This window comes from Ochotona curzoniae, unplaced genomic scaffold (genome assembly GCF_017591425.1).
Source record: "Ochotona curzoniae isolate NIBS_2020 unplaced genomic scaffold, NIBS_Ocur_1.0 scaffold_4953, whole genome shotgun sequence".
Lineage (NCBI taxonomy): Eukaryota > Metazoa > Chordata > Mammalia > Lagomorpha > Ochotonidae > Ochotona > Ochotona curzoniae.
The window spans coordinates 3,939,419-3,954,115 of NW_024467127.1; the positions used below are offsets into that span (position 1 = coordinate 3,939,419).

General features: G+C 42.5%; 1 protein-coding gene across 1 annotated transcript in view; it reads right to left on the minus strand.

The window, feature by feature from the left end:
* The window catches only part of LOC121150356 (contactin-associated protein-like 5), a 298,680-nt gene that overhangs the window by 85,037 nt on the left and 198,946 nt on the right, over window positions 1-14,697 (minus strand). Inside the window, exon 14 of the mRNA XM_040971200.1 lies at window positions 5,305-5,461. Coding sequence (XP_040827134.1) covers window positions 5,305-5,461 — 157 coding nt within the window. The remainder of the gene's footprint in view (window positions 1-5,304; window positions 5,462-14,697) is intronic.

Consider the following 14,697-nt stretch of genomic DNA (forward strand, 5'->3'; position numbering starts at 1 on the left):
TGCTACGGTTATGTTGAAAATTAAAGAGGGAGCAAAAATCCACATATATGTTCCATCATTTCTATCTGCTTGGGGAGAGGTTATGACAAAAGCTCAGTAAGCAGTAGAATTTATAAATGGATTAGTGAGTGATAAGCTCACCCAGTATAGATTACACAGAATTCGTTTCTAATAAGGGACCCAGCCTAGGTGTGCCCTAAGGTGATTTTTCTTTGCCATGGTTTCAGGATTGGAGCCACATCTCAGGGTATTCCTGGTATGAGGCACCATGACTGCATCCAGAATCCAGAACTGTGAGTTGCATAGGTGAAGGTTTTGTCTGAATCAAAGGAAGTCTGAGGCATCAAGGAACGAAATGCATGAGAAAGCTACCAATACCTTAACTCGTTGGATCCAAGAGTTGTCTAGCACTGTCTTATGAAGTCTCTCTCAAGAAGGAAATCAGGCACATATTTTAAAGGCAAGGTCCTAGACTTGGTTAATGCACATTTAGAAATAAAATGGTGTTGGACCAGGCATAATGGTTAAGGTCCTCACCTTGAACACACTGGGATCCCATATGGACGCCGGTTCTAATCCCGGCAGCTCCATTTCCCATCCAGCTCCCTGCTTGAGCCTGGGAAAGCAGTCGAGGATGGCCCAAAGCCTTGGGACCCTGCACCCGCGTGGTAGACACGGAAAGAAGTTCCTGGATCCTGATCCGTGCAGTACTGGCCGTTGCGGCCACTTGGAGAGTGAATCATCTAATGAAAGATCTTCCTCTCTGTCTCTCCTCCTCTCTGTACATCTGACTTTGCAATAAAATAAATAAATCTTTAAAAAAAATAAAGTGGCACAACGTGAAAGCCAATATGTAAGAAGATACTTTGGGGAGCAAATGATCATTTCTAGCAGGTTTTCCAAAAGTAATTATTTTAATTGACAAGACTGCAAATATTGATTAGGTACAGCATTGCAGGTGATGTTATGATGTTATTGTGTGTTTGAATGTGTAAATTGCAGTTTAAAAGGTAATTAGTCCACTCATTACCTAACATGGAAACAAGATAGAAATCCACCAATGGATGAATCAGTAACAGCAGTCTAATCTATATATACACAATAGGCCACTATTCAGTACTAAAAGTAAGGAAATCCTATCACTTGTGACAATATGGAGGAAGCAGAAGGACATTAAGTTAAGTGAAATAATTCAGGCTCAGAACCCAAATATTTTGATAAGTAAGAGAAAAATCATTCTATACCCAGAATGGTTCAGGTTAAACTTTGCTAATATTCTTTGTGAAACAGTGAAAGTAATGATCAGCCATAATGCAATAGCAATGAATCCTGGAACGGCCACGACCTGTCTCACCAAAGGCACGACCAAACGCAGAGAAGTACAGTCACAACCAGCAGAAGCCATCCCGTCTTTTCCATCTATGAATTCAGCACCATTTAATAAAATAATTTCTCAGGTGCAGAGAAAGAATCAATGGCTAAAATGGGGCCTGAAGATATAGGATTTCACAACTAAAACAAATAAATAAATATCACTTAAACATATTCTGTTATTTAAGAAAAAAATGATATATTTCCTCTCTTGGGATCATCAAATGACTAGAATTAACACTAGACATCCTCTTCTATTTTCTGCCATATCATTTTATACAAGGATATACTAAGGGCAAGAACCAGAAATCAGTTACTAAAATCCAATAAATATTTCTGTACACAGTTCTGAAATACATTAAAAAAAAGGTTCTAGAAGTTAAACAAGAGAGTTCCCAATTTAGACAGCCTAGTTCAGACCTTGGACTGTCAAATAAGTGGCACGGTTGGGAGGTTTCCCTGTTTTCCCTTACTTGGCATCCTGATATTCTTTTTAAAAGTTTATTTAATTTATTGTAAAGGCAGAGTTGCAGAGAGAAAGAGTCCATGAGAAGATTTTGTATCTGCTGACTCAGTCCTCTAATGGTCATATAATGGCCGGGGCTTGGCCAAACTCAAACCATGAGCCAGAAGCATCCTCTAGGTCTCCCACATGGGTGTAGTGGCCCAAGGACTTGAGCCATCATTTGCTTCTTTCCTAGGCTTATTAGTAGAAAGTTGGATCAGACGTGAAGCAACCAGGACTTAAACAGTGCCCAAATGGATGCGAGTGACCTGGGTGCTGACTTAATCCATTACAATACAATGTTGGCCCCAGAATTCTAATATACTTATGCAAAGGTGACTCCCTTCCCACAGCCCACACAGCCCAACCTAACCCTGTTCTTTCTCCAGGGCTTGCTTTCTTACACTTAACTCCACCTAAAGCAGCTGCTGGAGAGAAGACCTGTCTGTTAGGATTCCCCTAGGCTGGTGGGTTCTATTGCAGGGGTGCTCCTTTGCACATTCACCAGGAGAGCACTATTCATTCAAGTTTCAATGCTCTCATTTCCTTCCTGCTGAATTCAGATGTCTATGGATGCTGCTGGTGCCGTTCACTGAGTGATTCCCACCTCTGCCCTAACCACCTCCATCTTCTGTCCTGCCTGTTCTTCTGCTCTTACAAGACACTCTTCACTCTACTTATTGAGGTCTCATTAACACATATCACAGCATGTCAGTGAGTTGCTGACATTCATTAAAACAGAACAAAGTAACGTGTCGTTAGTAAGCAAAACCTTGGAAGGTGCCTGGGGTTGGGGGTTGGAAAGGGAAAAGCAGAACTCTGACCAGGTTAAATTTAGCAAAAAAGAAACTCTATGCTATGGTGCTATGATCTGAGAGATTCTTGAGGGGTTTCTACAGTGTCCTCTCGCAGTGGTTGCTCAGTGTGAACTTCACCACCAGGGCCCCCTGCCACCATGACTCAAAAAGCCAGTGGTCAGCAAGTCAGTGTGCTTGGATTTTGCTGGGCTTTCAAGTTCACGCTCCAGTCAGATGCCCTTAACCCAACCACTAGCCATCTCAGAGCCACAGCTTTTATTTCTGGAGACATGAGACCAACCAAACACCTCAAGGTTTTCCAGATATTAGAAATTTGAGTTATAGCACACAGAATGAAAAACGACACATCAGCTTGATAGGTAGCAGCTTTCTAAGTGACAATGATTTCTAAGAGTTGTTATATAACAAACCACTCCTCACCAGGTGATGTACTAGCACAAGACAACTCACTAATTAATTTCATGCAAAAACAGAGATTTGAGAGAATTATGCAAGATAAGATAGTTTTTATTTGTTTTGAAGTCAATTGAACTTCAGTGATATTAAGGGGGCACCCTGCTCTCTAACAACCATCTGAGACTTGTCACAAGCCATCCAGTCCAAATGTTAACATAATGATGAGGCCTGCAGAGAGCAGAGCGTCTCTCAGGTCCATTTTCACACTTGGGTTTTCTGTGGTGAATGGTAGAGCTGGAAGAATAAATAATGAATGCATTGCCCTAGGACTCTGCCATGCTGTACATGCATACTCTGACCAACAATTCTTGTACAGATAAAAGACAGCTCATGGTTATTTCACAAGCTTCAGGAGCTGGGTCCAATCTCATTTGCTATTTGACCGTCCACACCAGAGCAGTGCAGCAAGTACACCAGTACACCTGTCCCAGCACATAGAGCTTTATGCAATGTGTTTATTTTGTTTGCAAATTTCTGGCCCTTAATTGCCACTCTGAACTCTCTGTCTTCCAACCAGTGTTGCCATTAGGACACACCAACTGGTCCATTTGTTCATCACCAATGTGCCCTTCTGGTTAAATTCTTCCTGTGTGTTTTTCAAGGCTGGAAACTGTGATGTTCCTGACCCTCACAGTACCATGGACTGCCTTGTGCTGAGCGTGGGCTTAGCAAATAAGCAACAAGTGACTCAGGGTGAGATGGAGAAATGCACACAGCTGATGCTAAAACAAATGATTCTCCACAGATAGAGTCCTGGATGTTCTACTTCAAATCTAGCCTCACTTAATGCTCATGAGAGAGCAGAGCGTGACAGCTTGAATATCTGGGCTCACGCTATTCATTTGGGGAACTTGTATAAAGTTCAAGGCTCCTGACCCAGCCCCTGCACTTACTTACACTCTCTTCTATCTTCCACTTGTATTTCAGATGAAATGAGGATTTTAAAATTATTTGATTGACTGAATATACAGAGGGTATCAGAACTGCAAGAATTTCTGGGGAGAAAAGGCTAGAATCAGAGGATGAAATGAGCAGTGACATTTCCAGAGCAGTGACACGATGCCATAAATATTCACTGCCCCTTTGCGGGCAATAAATGAAGCCCTAGCTGAGGCAGTGTGTTCAGGAGGCAATTGTTGTATAAAGAAGGGGCTCCACCAGAAGAAAAGTAACAATGTGAAGCAAGCATACAGCATAGAGTGAAGTAAAACATGAGGGTGAGTATGAGAAGCATTCCCTTTTCTATTCTCACTCACGTTTCACCTGTGAAGGCAGCTTTTCTGACTACACACCACAAAATGGAGCTGCTTCTCTGAGCCTGCATGTCTGCAAACAGTGTGTGCCATCCCATGCATCAAGATGAGCCTAGGAATCAAAGACATGGGTGAGTTTGCATGGAAGGGAGCCTGGGAAGCAGAAAGATTTTTCTGTCAACACGGCTAATTCACACATCCACCCCTGCCCATCTCACAACGTGCGGATGCCATTTCTCTATAATTCCTCCTCTTTGACTGAGGCTTTTGGATGTCTGGCACTCACACTGAAGACTCAGACTGAACTCCAAGTTCCTGACTTCAGCCTCGCTTACCATGACTATTGCAAGCAGTTGGGCAGTGAACCAGCAGATGAAAGAACTCTCTATTCTCTTTCTCCCTTCTCTCTCTTTCTCTCTTTCCCACTTCCCTTCTTCTCACCTTCCATCCTTCTCTCTGCAAATGTATAATACGCCTTTCAAATAGAAGAGAGCGATGGCTAACTAGAACATCAGTGAGAACTGGTGAATGTCCATGTAATTACTCCCACCTGTCTCCGTCAGCTTCCTTGTCCACATCCGTGTTCCACCTGTCATAGAAACACCAACTGAATTGCAGAGCTCAGTATTCCATCCTATTCCTTTGGAGTATACGAATCAGAATTTATGCAGAGATCATGGTGTGACCACTTGCCTTTTGTTACATCCTTCAGTCATAGCACACAAAATAATTGGACTGTCCACTTTTGATATAAAGAAAAACAAACAAAACAAACCCTGCCTCCCAACCATGAAGAAGCCTTTATTCATTTATATTTCTCATCTACACCTTTCTCTCTTTGTGTATGTTTTATGGTTCAATGCATGTGCCACTTTCCCAAGTGATGACAATTTCTTCTTACCATTCATCCTTGTCCATGTCACAGTTGCAAAAGCGTGGAATGTCCAGGAAACCTTTGCCCAGGCCACATTCACACTGCTGGGGGCCAGGAGGGGGACCTCCCCAGAATGGGAACTTTTCCTTGGACCGTCCGATCCACCAGATGTATGGTGCTCCATCTGGAAGACAAGATATTTCCCAGGTCAGGGGGAGGGTGTCATAGAAAATGGGGAGAAAGCTATATATGTGTGTGTACACAGGGACATACAAATAAGCAGTGTTATCATCAGAGCTATTTACAATAGGGATTCTTCAAAATTCTAAGTAATGGAACAGAAGGAAGAGTTCATTTCAATGCAAAAACATCTTTTAAATTCTCATGATCCTTCACAATTTTTTTAAAAGTCTCCTATAGGAGTGGGCTGCAAAAAGGCTTTGCATCAAAACAACCATATATTTCATCGTAATTTCCCATAAACCTCTTTTCTTAACTTTTATTTATTTGCTTTATTTGTCTGAAACTCAGAGCAAGAAAGATCACAGACAGCTTTCCTGTCCACTGTTTCATCTCGGCAACAGGCTATGGATACTGATATGGATTGCGCCCAGCAACTGCAGCTGGGCCAGGCTGAAGTCCGGAGCTTTGAGTCAATACAAATGTTTCATGCTGCCCTTCAACTTACAGAAGAGCTGGAAGCTGGAATAAAGAGCAGAGCTGGGAAGAGAAACCAGGCACTCTGATAGCATAACACATAATTTGAAAATACGGCAAATAAGTGATATAGAAGTTTTCTTATATCTACCTAGGCTCAGCATTCCACCTCTACGAGTTCCTCAAGTCAAACCCCGTGGGTGCACTCAATCTGCTCCAGCACAGTCCCTCTGCTGCCAGTGTGGCTTGTGCTCCCACACCTTACCCTCCAGGACTCTCCCTGCCACTTAGCAGCTGCCTCAATGGGGAAAGCCCAGCCTCATATCTGTCTTCCTACTACAGATTCAGTTAGAAATTCTGCATAGAAATTGGAGAAACTACTCAAGGTTGACCCGGAAGAGGCTTCTGGCCCTGACTTTGGATTGGCACAGCTCCGACTCTTGCGGCCACTGAGGGAGTGAATCATCAGAAGGAAGATCTTCCTCTGTCCCTGCTCCCCTCTGGGTATCTGACTTTCCAATAGATAAATAAACCAATCTTTTACAAAATTATCTCACTCAACCTTTGTAATTACATTGAAAATTTTCATTCTCCTTTAACAGATAACCAACTCTTGTTAACACCAGGGTTAATAAGTCCCTAGGAAGACACACATACATACACACACACACACACACACACACACACACACACACACACACACACAAGATTTGAATTTGATCTCTACAGCCCCAAACCTCAATGATATTATTATTGTTTCATTTGAAACCCACTCCTACTATAGATAGAAATAAATGTGTATCATATATCTGAATTAGTTCTTGGGTCAATACTCTAAGATTATACTTCAAATAGCCATCATATTGGCAAAACTGTGCCATCCTCATTGGGAACTTTTCCTAGCTCTCTGGAGGTTATTCCCAACTAAACTGTCCTCCCAGTTATTTTGCCAGCTGTTTACATTAATAAAGAAACAAACTTTGAGGAGTGACACACATTCCAGAAGACCTCCATTTTGGATTCTGTATCATTAAAGAAAAAAGATTTATTCATTTTCACTGGAAATTCAGATAAACAGAGAGGAGAAGAAACAAAGAGGAAGATCTTCAGCCTGCTGATTCACTCCTCTAGCAGCCACAATGGCCAGAACTGAGCCAAACTGAAGCCAGGAGCAAGGAGCCTGTTCTGGATCTCTTACATAGTTGCAGGGTCCCAAGGCTTTGGGGGCATCACCAACTGCTTTCCTAGGCCATAAGCAGGGAGGCGAATTGGAACTGGGCTGCCAAGAATAGAACCAGCACCCATTTGGGATCCAGATGCATGCAAGTCGAGGACCTCAGCACCTAGGCTACTGTGATGGGCCCTTGTTACCATTTTCAATATCTGCTTCCCTTATATCACAGCTTTCTTAAGATTCATGTGTCCCTGAGATGCAAATTTTGTTTCTGCCAATTTTAACTTTGTAATCCTGTTCCCACTAATCTGCTCTAACCTCATAGTACCATGCTTGGCAGCATTATCCACCAATCCCTTATGGCCACTGCCCTAGTCCTCGCTCACTGCTATGTTTACCAATTCCTTGTGTCCCTGAGAGTCTTATCCACTAATCCCTCACAGCCTCATAATGCCCACCCCGGGCCATTAAAAGGGACTTCCTTTCTCCCGCCCCTTCCCATGGATACCCCTCCTGCCACTATAGCAGGAGACACCTCTTCTTCCCTCCATTCTGACTTTGTGCCCACTCCTGCAGTCATATTCCCTTCTGGAATATAGGCCCCTGTGTGACTTGCTGGGTGTACTTTTTTGGCTTGTGGCTGCAACTGAAAAAGGCGTATACTAAAAAGAGCTAATGCCGAAATGATCTAATATTTGGTGCCATGAATTCAGTTGGCTTTCCCACCTGGCTTCCTGGTCCTAAAGTTGGGACCTCTGCAGGATCTAATCCCTTTCAGCCTATAACCCAGGCATGGGCTCCCACTAGGCACATGCTCCAGTAAGCAAGGCACCCCTCATCTTTCTGAATGCCACCACCATATCCAAAATAATGTGACTGCTCCCTATCAATCCTGGGGTTTTGAAAGAAGTTGGGCACAGTTTCACTCCCATGACCAGGTCCAGTCTCCATTTTTGGAGTTTGGCTCCATTGACCCTGGGCCCGGGTACCAAACTCCCCCATTGGCTGGCTTCCATGCTCTGAAGTGATGCCTTCTGATGCAGGTAGCTTGTCCTTAATGCAGGGTGGTAATGACCCGCCTCCCGTGAGAGCCATAAAATTTACTGACCGAGGAAAACTTGGGGACACCCTTATTTCTCTGTGTGTCAGTTCATTTTCCATTGCTGCAACTGAACCTGAGTCTATTAGCTGTGGGAGTGGCTGTTTCATCAGCTGTTCCTCCTGACACAACCTTGGGCTGTCTCCTGGCCAATTAAAAGCCCTCCAATTGCATTCCTACATAAAACAGCATATTCTGTATTATGGATTGGCCTCAATATCACTTAGATAATGCCAGAATTTGTAAGGACAGAAAGACTACCCCTCAGTCCCATGTCTAAAATATCTTCTATCTCTAACCTAAATCTGCTCATTTGTAACTCATCATCTTCTTGAAACTCCTCTTCTCCCTCCAAGCTCTCTATTTCTGCAGCAAATTGGAGTTGAGGCCACAGGACAACTATTGAATACCCAACCCCTAGAGAGCATTCCACCCACCTGGGAAAACCAATAGCTGGGCTGTCTCATGTGGCCGAACCCAGTTCGCCATTTTTCCTTTCTCTTCCATGTGTCAATACCCTATCCACCATACTGCTTTCTCCCTCTCTGCCTCTCATCCCCCTGTGTCTGAAGGTTGCTGTTTGTTCTCCTCACTGGGGATCTGAGCTGCAACAAGCACCTCTTCAGACTCCCTACTGAGAATACTTGTGAAGAAAACATTTCATAGACTCTCAGCCTTTACTGATCACACATGCTACTTCTATCAGATTAAGGGTGTCCTACTGCTCTCTGCGGGTGAAAGGTGAGTCCAACCTCTAACTCCTCCACAGATTCCTACCCATGTCTCAGCCATCAGGCTTTGCTGGAGAGTTCAATCCCCTACAGTGTCTCCACTTTAATGCCTCCTAACAATCTCAAAAACAGACACACTAATTTTCTTTTGCAACATGGCTTGGATTCAACACAAATTAGACAACAATTCAATTTGACCTCCAATTTCTCCGTAATCTAGAAAACTTCTATCACAATGGCAAACAGAGATTTCCTATGTTCAAGCCTTCTTTTCTCCATTCTTGCCCTTTGTCGATCCTGTTTAGGATCTTTTGCCTTTACCCCAATAATGCCTCAATCCTCCTGTCCAGCCACCTCAGAGGCAAAACTCTCCTTGCTCTCCCCTTTCCCCAGGCAGCTTTTCCCATCCTCTCTTTTTTCCGTTACACTGATTACTCTCTGTGGCTGCAGATTCTGCCCATGTAAGCCTTTCTTTTCTTTTCTTTCTTTTTTCTTTCTTTCTTTTTTCTTAGTCTTTTTGTTAAATCTACCCCACCCCACCTCTTAGCTAGGAGGGGCAGGGTACAAGATAAGCTAATTAGCATCTATTTAAGAAAAACAAAAGGTACCTTGGCAAGAGGGTGGTATAGGGTGAAGACAGGTTTACAATGATAGAGAATAATTAGCATAGTGAAGCACAGAGGAGAGATTTCAGTAAATAGAAGACAGGCCAACAGCAAAGAGCCATGTGGACACCCACAGACACAGGGAAGCAGCAGACAATAGAATGGTGTTGCAGTGACCAGATACCGCAGCAATGGTCAGCTATCACAGGCTGGTCATCTGAACTCTACTGGTGACCAAGTAGAAAGGAAAATTCACCAGGAAATCAGGGGGTGAACCAAGACAAGGAATTGCCTGTCCTGCTGATTTGTTTGATCTTACCACAAGCAGAGAAGGAGTCGCAGATGCCAAGGGATGGTGTAGGAGCAGGGTGGATTTCATGACCTCCAAACCTAATAGTGTCACATCGAACACCATTTTATTTAGTATGGCAAAGACTGTAGTGAGCTGTGCATGTGCTAAGCAAGAAAGGAAATCAATTTTAGCTCAGCGACACTGCAATGATCAGCACCAGCTCAGCACCCTAAGGTTTCCAACACCCTTAGGGTTCAAGGTGGCCCCCAGATCTAGCAGCCAGCAGGTCATGAACCCCACTAGTTTGACATCAGGCACTATCTTGCGCACTGCAGCAAAGCTGCAACACTGGAGGGAAAGAAGTGAGCTGTGTATGCAATAAGCCAGAAGCAATCCGTTACCATTTCTGTACTGCAGCAAAGGCTGAGGGCCCAGAGGGACAACAGTGAGCTATTCATGCACTAAGACAGAAGGGAAATCAGTTTTGGCTCAGCACACTGCAATGATCTCACAGCAAATCAGTACGGACTGTGTGAGGGGGACACGCGATCCAACCAAAATAGGACCAGGTGGCACGCAGACCTACAAGCTAGCAGGTTCCAACAAGAGCAGCACCCAGTGATTTAGGACAGCTGGCATCTCCCTAATCCCACACATTGCTGGATCAAGGAGATGGAGAAGAGTCTGTGTAGGAAAGGGTTTAGCCACAGCATGGAATCACAGGGATTGGACCGTGGTGATCCAGCAGCTGGTGCTATGGAAACCGTGGAAGAAGCCTAGCACAAAATCTTCAGACTGAAACTCACTGGAAGGAGTTGCATACCTGATTGCAAATGAAGAACAGGGTACCAAGCACAATCACTAAAACTGACCTGTAGACCAACGAGCAACGCAGCTCTGAAACCAGCCCTAAAGAGAGGAATCTGCTAACCAGAGGTGTAATGACAAAGAGGAAATGAATATTACTGATTTTTGCCCCGCAAAGGAGCAAAAGCCTATGCCAACCTCGGAGTTAACTAAGGAAGACACTGAGAAAATGAAAGACAATGAATTTTAAAAGCGTGTTTAACAGCTTCTTATCAACAATGAGAAGCACATACAGGAGTTCAAGGAATTAAAGGAATATGTTATATGGGAAATAGCAGTGATGAATTAAAGGAATGCTGATAATGTCTGAAATTAAAACTCAATGGAACAAATTAAAAATTCAGTAGAAAGTCTATAACAAAATGATTGAGGCAGAAAAAAGAATCTCAGAATTGGAAGAGGTTTTTCCCACAACGGGGAAAGAATTAAAAACTAGAAATGGATCTGACCCAAGGCAAAAAATGAATCAAGAAATAAGAGACACTAGGTAAAGGCTAAATGTAAGAGTCATGGGAGTTCCACAAGGCACAGAAAGAAGCTGTGTTTAAACATGTGTTCAATGAAATATTAAAACTTCCCTAACATGAAAAGAAAGTTGGAAAAACATAAGGAGGGGCACAGAACTCCAACAGAATTGACCAAAAGCAATCCTTACTACAACATAGGATAATCAAGCTTTCTTAACCTGACATAAGGAAAATATTCTTAAATATGCATATAAAATCAATTAACATTTAGAGGAGCATCAATCAAACTCACATCTGACCTCACAGAAGAAACTCTACAGGCCAGAAGAGATTAGAGCGACATATTCCAAAATTTAAAGGGGGAAAAACTATAAGCTCTCAATAGCTTACTCAGCAAAGCATTTCTTCATCTTTGCAAATGAAAGAAAATCCTTCACAGTACAAGAAAGCTCAAGAAATTTTCCTCTTCCAGACTTGCCCTACAATGTTGCTTAAAGATTTTCTCTTGAGAAGAAAAGGAATAGCAAGTACCAAAAGCAAATGTAAATCAGGAGAACATCCCACTTAAAGGAAAACAGGAGATTAAGTCAAACAATGAACAGTGTACTGCTAAAATGACAGGACCAAATGCCTATGCACATTAACCCCAAATGTATTAAACTAATCAATCAAATGTCAGAGATTAGCAGACTGCATCAAAAACCAAAACCCATCCATGCGCTGCAAAAACTGAAGGTGAAAGGATGGAAAGATATCTCAGGCTAATGGAAAGGAAATTCAAGCTGGCATGCCACCAATAAGTGTGAATGCTGAAGCTGAATATTCAATGTTTCTTACAGACAGATTAGCTAATTTACAGCCACTGTTTATGTTGCAGGAAATTTTAAATAAATACTCCATTAGTTAAAAGATACTGAATTTAGTAAATTCTTTTTTTTTAATGTGTTGATCATTTCTTCTGTTTTTTTTTTATTGTTGTTTACATTGTATTATGTGGTACAGTTTTATAGGCGCTGGGGATTCCTCCCACCCCTCCCATATCCCTCCCCCCATGGTGGATTCCTCCACCTTGTTGCATAACCACAGTTCAAGTTCAGTTGAGATTCGTTCCTTGCAAACACATGCCTAGCATAAAGTCCAGCGTCTTAAGATACATTTTATAACATTAAAACTGCATGTTTTGGAGTCCGGCAAGGTGGCCTGCCTGTTAGAGTCCTCCCCTTGCAGGTACTGGCATCCCATATGGGCACCAGTTCTAATCCTGTCCACTGCCCTTCCCATCCAGCTCCCTGGTTGTGGCCTGGGAAAGCAGCTGAAGACAGCCTAAAAGCCTTGGGACCCTGTAACCACATGGGAGACCTGGAAGAGGCTCAGGGCCAGTGGCTTCAGACTGGCACAGCTCCGGATGTTGAGACCATCTGAGGAGTGAATCAACGAATCAACGGAGAGAAGATCTTTCTCTCTGGCTCTCCTCCTCTCTGTGTATCTGACTTTCCAATAAAAATAAAATCAATATTAGTAAAAACAACGTACTATTTCAGCCCAATGGTTTATAAACCAGCATCATTTATATCTCACAGTTATAGAGATGGGGCAGAGTTGGCCTATGGTGAGGGTTGGAGTCCGTGTTTTCTTCTTGCTTTGGCCTCACAAGAAGGAAGAGGCAAAGGGCTGACTCAGGTATGCTTTATAAGGGCCTGAATCCCATCCATGAGGCCCCCCTCCCGTGATTTTAATCACCATACATGCATTTCTACCTCCTAACACCACCACCTCTGTGACTCGGTTCCACTATGTGAGTTTCAAGAGAGCAAAAAAAAAAAAAAAAATGCAGATCCCACGACAATTGGACAAAGCATTATTAGCCTACTAACATTCTTAGAGGAAATAAAAAAAAATTGCTGAAGTGAGACAAAAAGTATAACGTACAATCAATTAAACACCTGAGCTGTAAATATTCAGTTTCCCTTTAAATTTTAACTAATATTTATCAACATTTTAACGAAAGCATGCATTTCTAGGAAGATATTTTCAATAAAACAGCTAAGAAAAACTATAATAAAGATTGCTGAGAGGCCGTTTGCATTTTAACATGTTTTGTTTTCTCCTTGGCTTAAGTAAAAGGCTTTAAATGATCTCTATGAGTTATAAAACTAAACTGGTTCAGAACAAAATAACTTCAGCCCAAAAATTGGACAGAGAAGCCTAAATTGAGGGTAGGGGTGTGTGCGTGTGTGTGTGTGTGTGTGTGTGTGTGTGTGTGTGTACTTTGTGAATTACATGTGAATTATTTTCTCTGGTTTTTGCTTTCTCCTCAAGAAACATGTCCCAATGTACTGTGTCATTACACTCATCCCTCTGTTTTCCTTCAGTTCCATTACTCTCCCTTCGTTTGGGCCCCCCTTTCTTCCGTGACTCTTCCTCTCTGCCATCCTTCTATTACGTCTTCTTCCTGCTTCCCTCTCGTTGCTCCGTTTCCTGCCTGCATCCTTTCTTACGTCATGACCCTCAACAACGCTCGATTACTTCTGTAAACATGTACATGCAGATACAGCACAATTCACAATTCTATACCAGTATGCATTCGGTGACAGCAAGAGCCCTTTCTATAAATACCTACATCAACCACGACTCCGTTCAAATGGGTTGTGCTAGGTGGGCAGACACATCAAGGAAGCCACGAAGCAGATAAAATGAGTTTGGCTTTCACAGTACTAATAGACAAACAAAAATGCTCTGTTCATTTATCTTTGTTCCTGAAGCATAAATGATGGCTGCGCGTCTGATATTCATTAGAGGGCCAAATGAGGGGCAGACAGAAAGTTGATGGAGCCCGCAGATTACACCATTAGGGAAGGCTGGAAGGCTGGAAGGCTGGAAGTGGTGCAGGGCGTAAACATAAGAGCAATGGGTAAGAGTAGCTTTTCTAATCAGTAAAATATGAAGAACTTCGCAATTATCCACACCAGAGAGAAGTGGCCAGAGGCTCATCAGCATAACGACAGCAAGAAAAATGGAATTTTGTGCTGCATTTCCTGTCAAACTCCCCAATCTGAATAATGTGTATTAACCATCCTCCTGTCTATATTTGTTTACAGGACACATAAGGAAAAAGTAAAGCAAGCCTATACATTTCCTGCCTTCAAGAATGTTCTGTTCCATGATATTTTGTAAAGGGCATTTAATTGTTCTGAAAGATACTCTATGATCAGAAAATATGTGAACGTGATCATTTAGGTCTTTTGAGCCAAAGTCACAGTGTTTGAAAGAATAGTTTACATGTTAAAATCAGATTAGATGGCAAATTTTGTAACTGAAAAATCTCATTATAGCAGAAAATAATTTTCCAAAGAAACACCTTCTACATTGGCTAGTATTTATTCAGGGCTTAAAACCACTGGTTACTATGTTTATTTAATGTAAATGGCTGGCAGAAAAAATGCAATGAGTAGTAACAGAGACAAAGAAACAGAAACCAACTGAAAATGCGACAAGATGATTAGCAAACAGCACACATTCAGCATATGT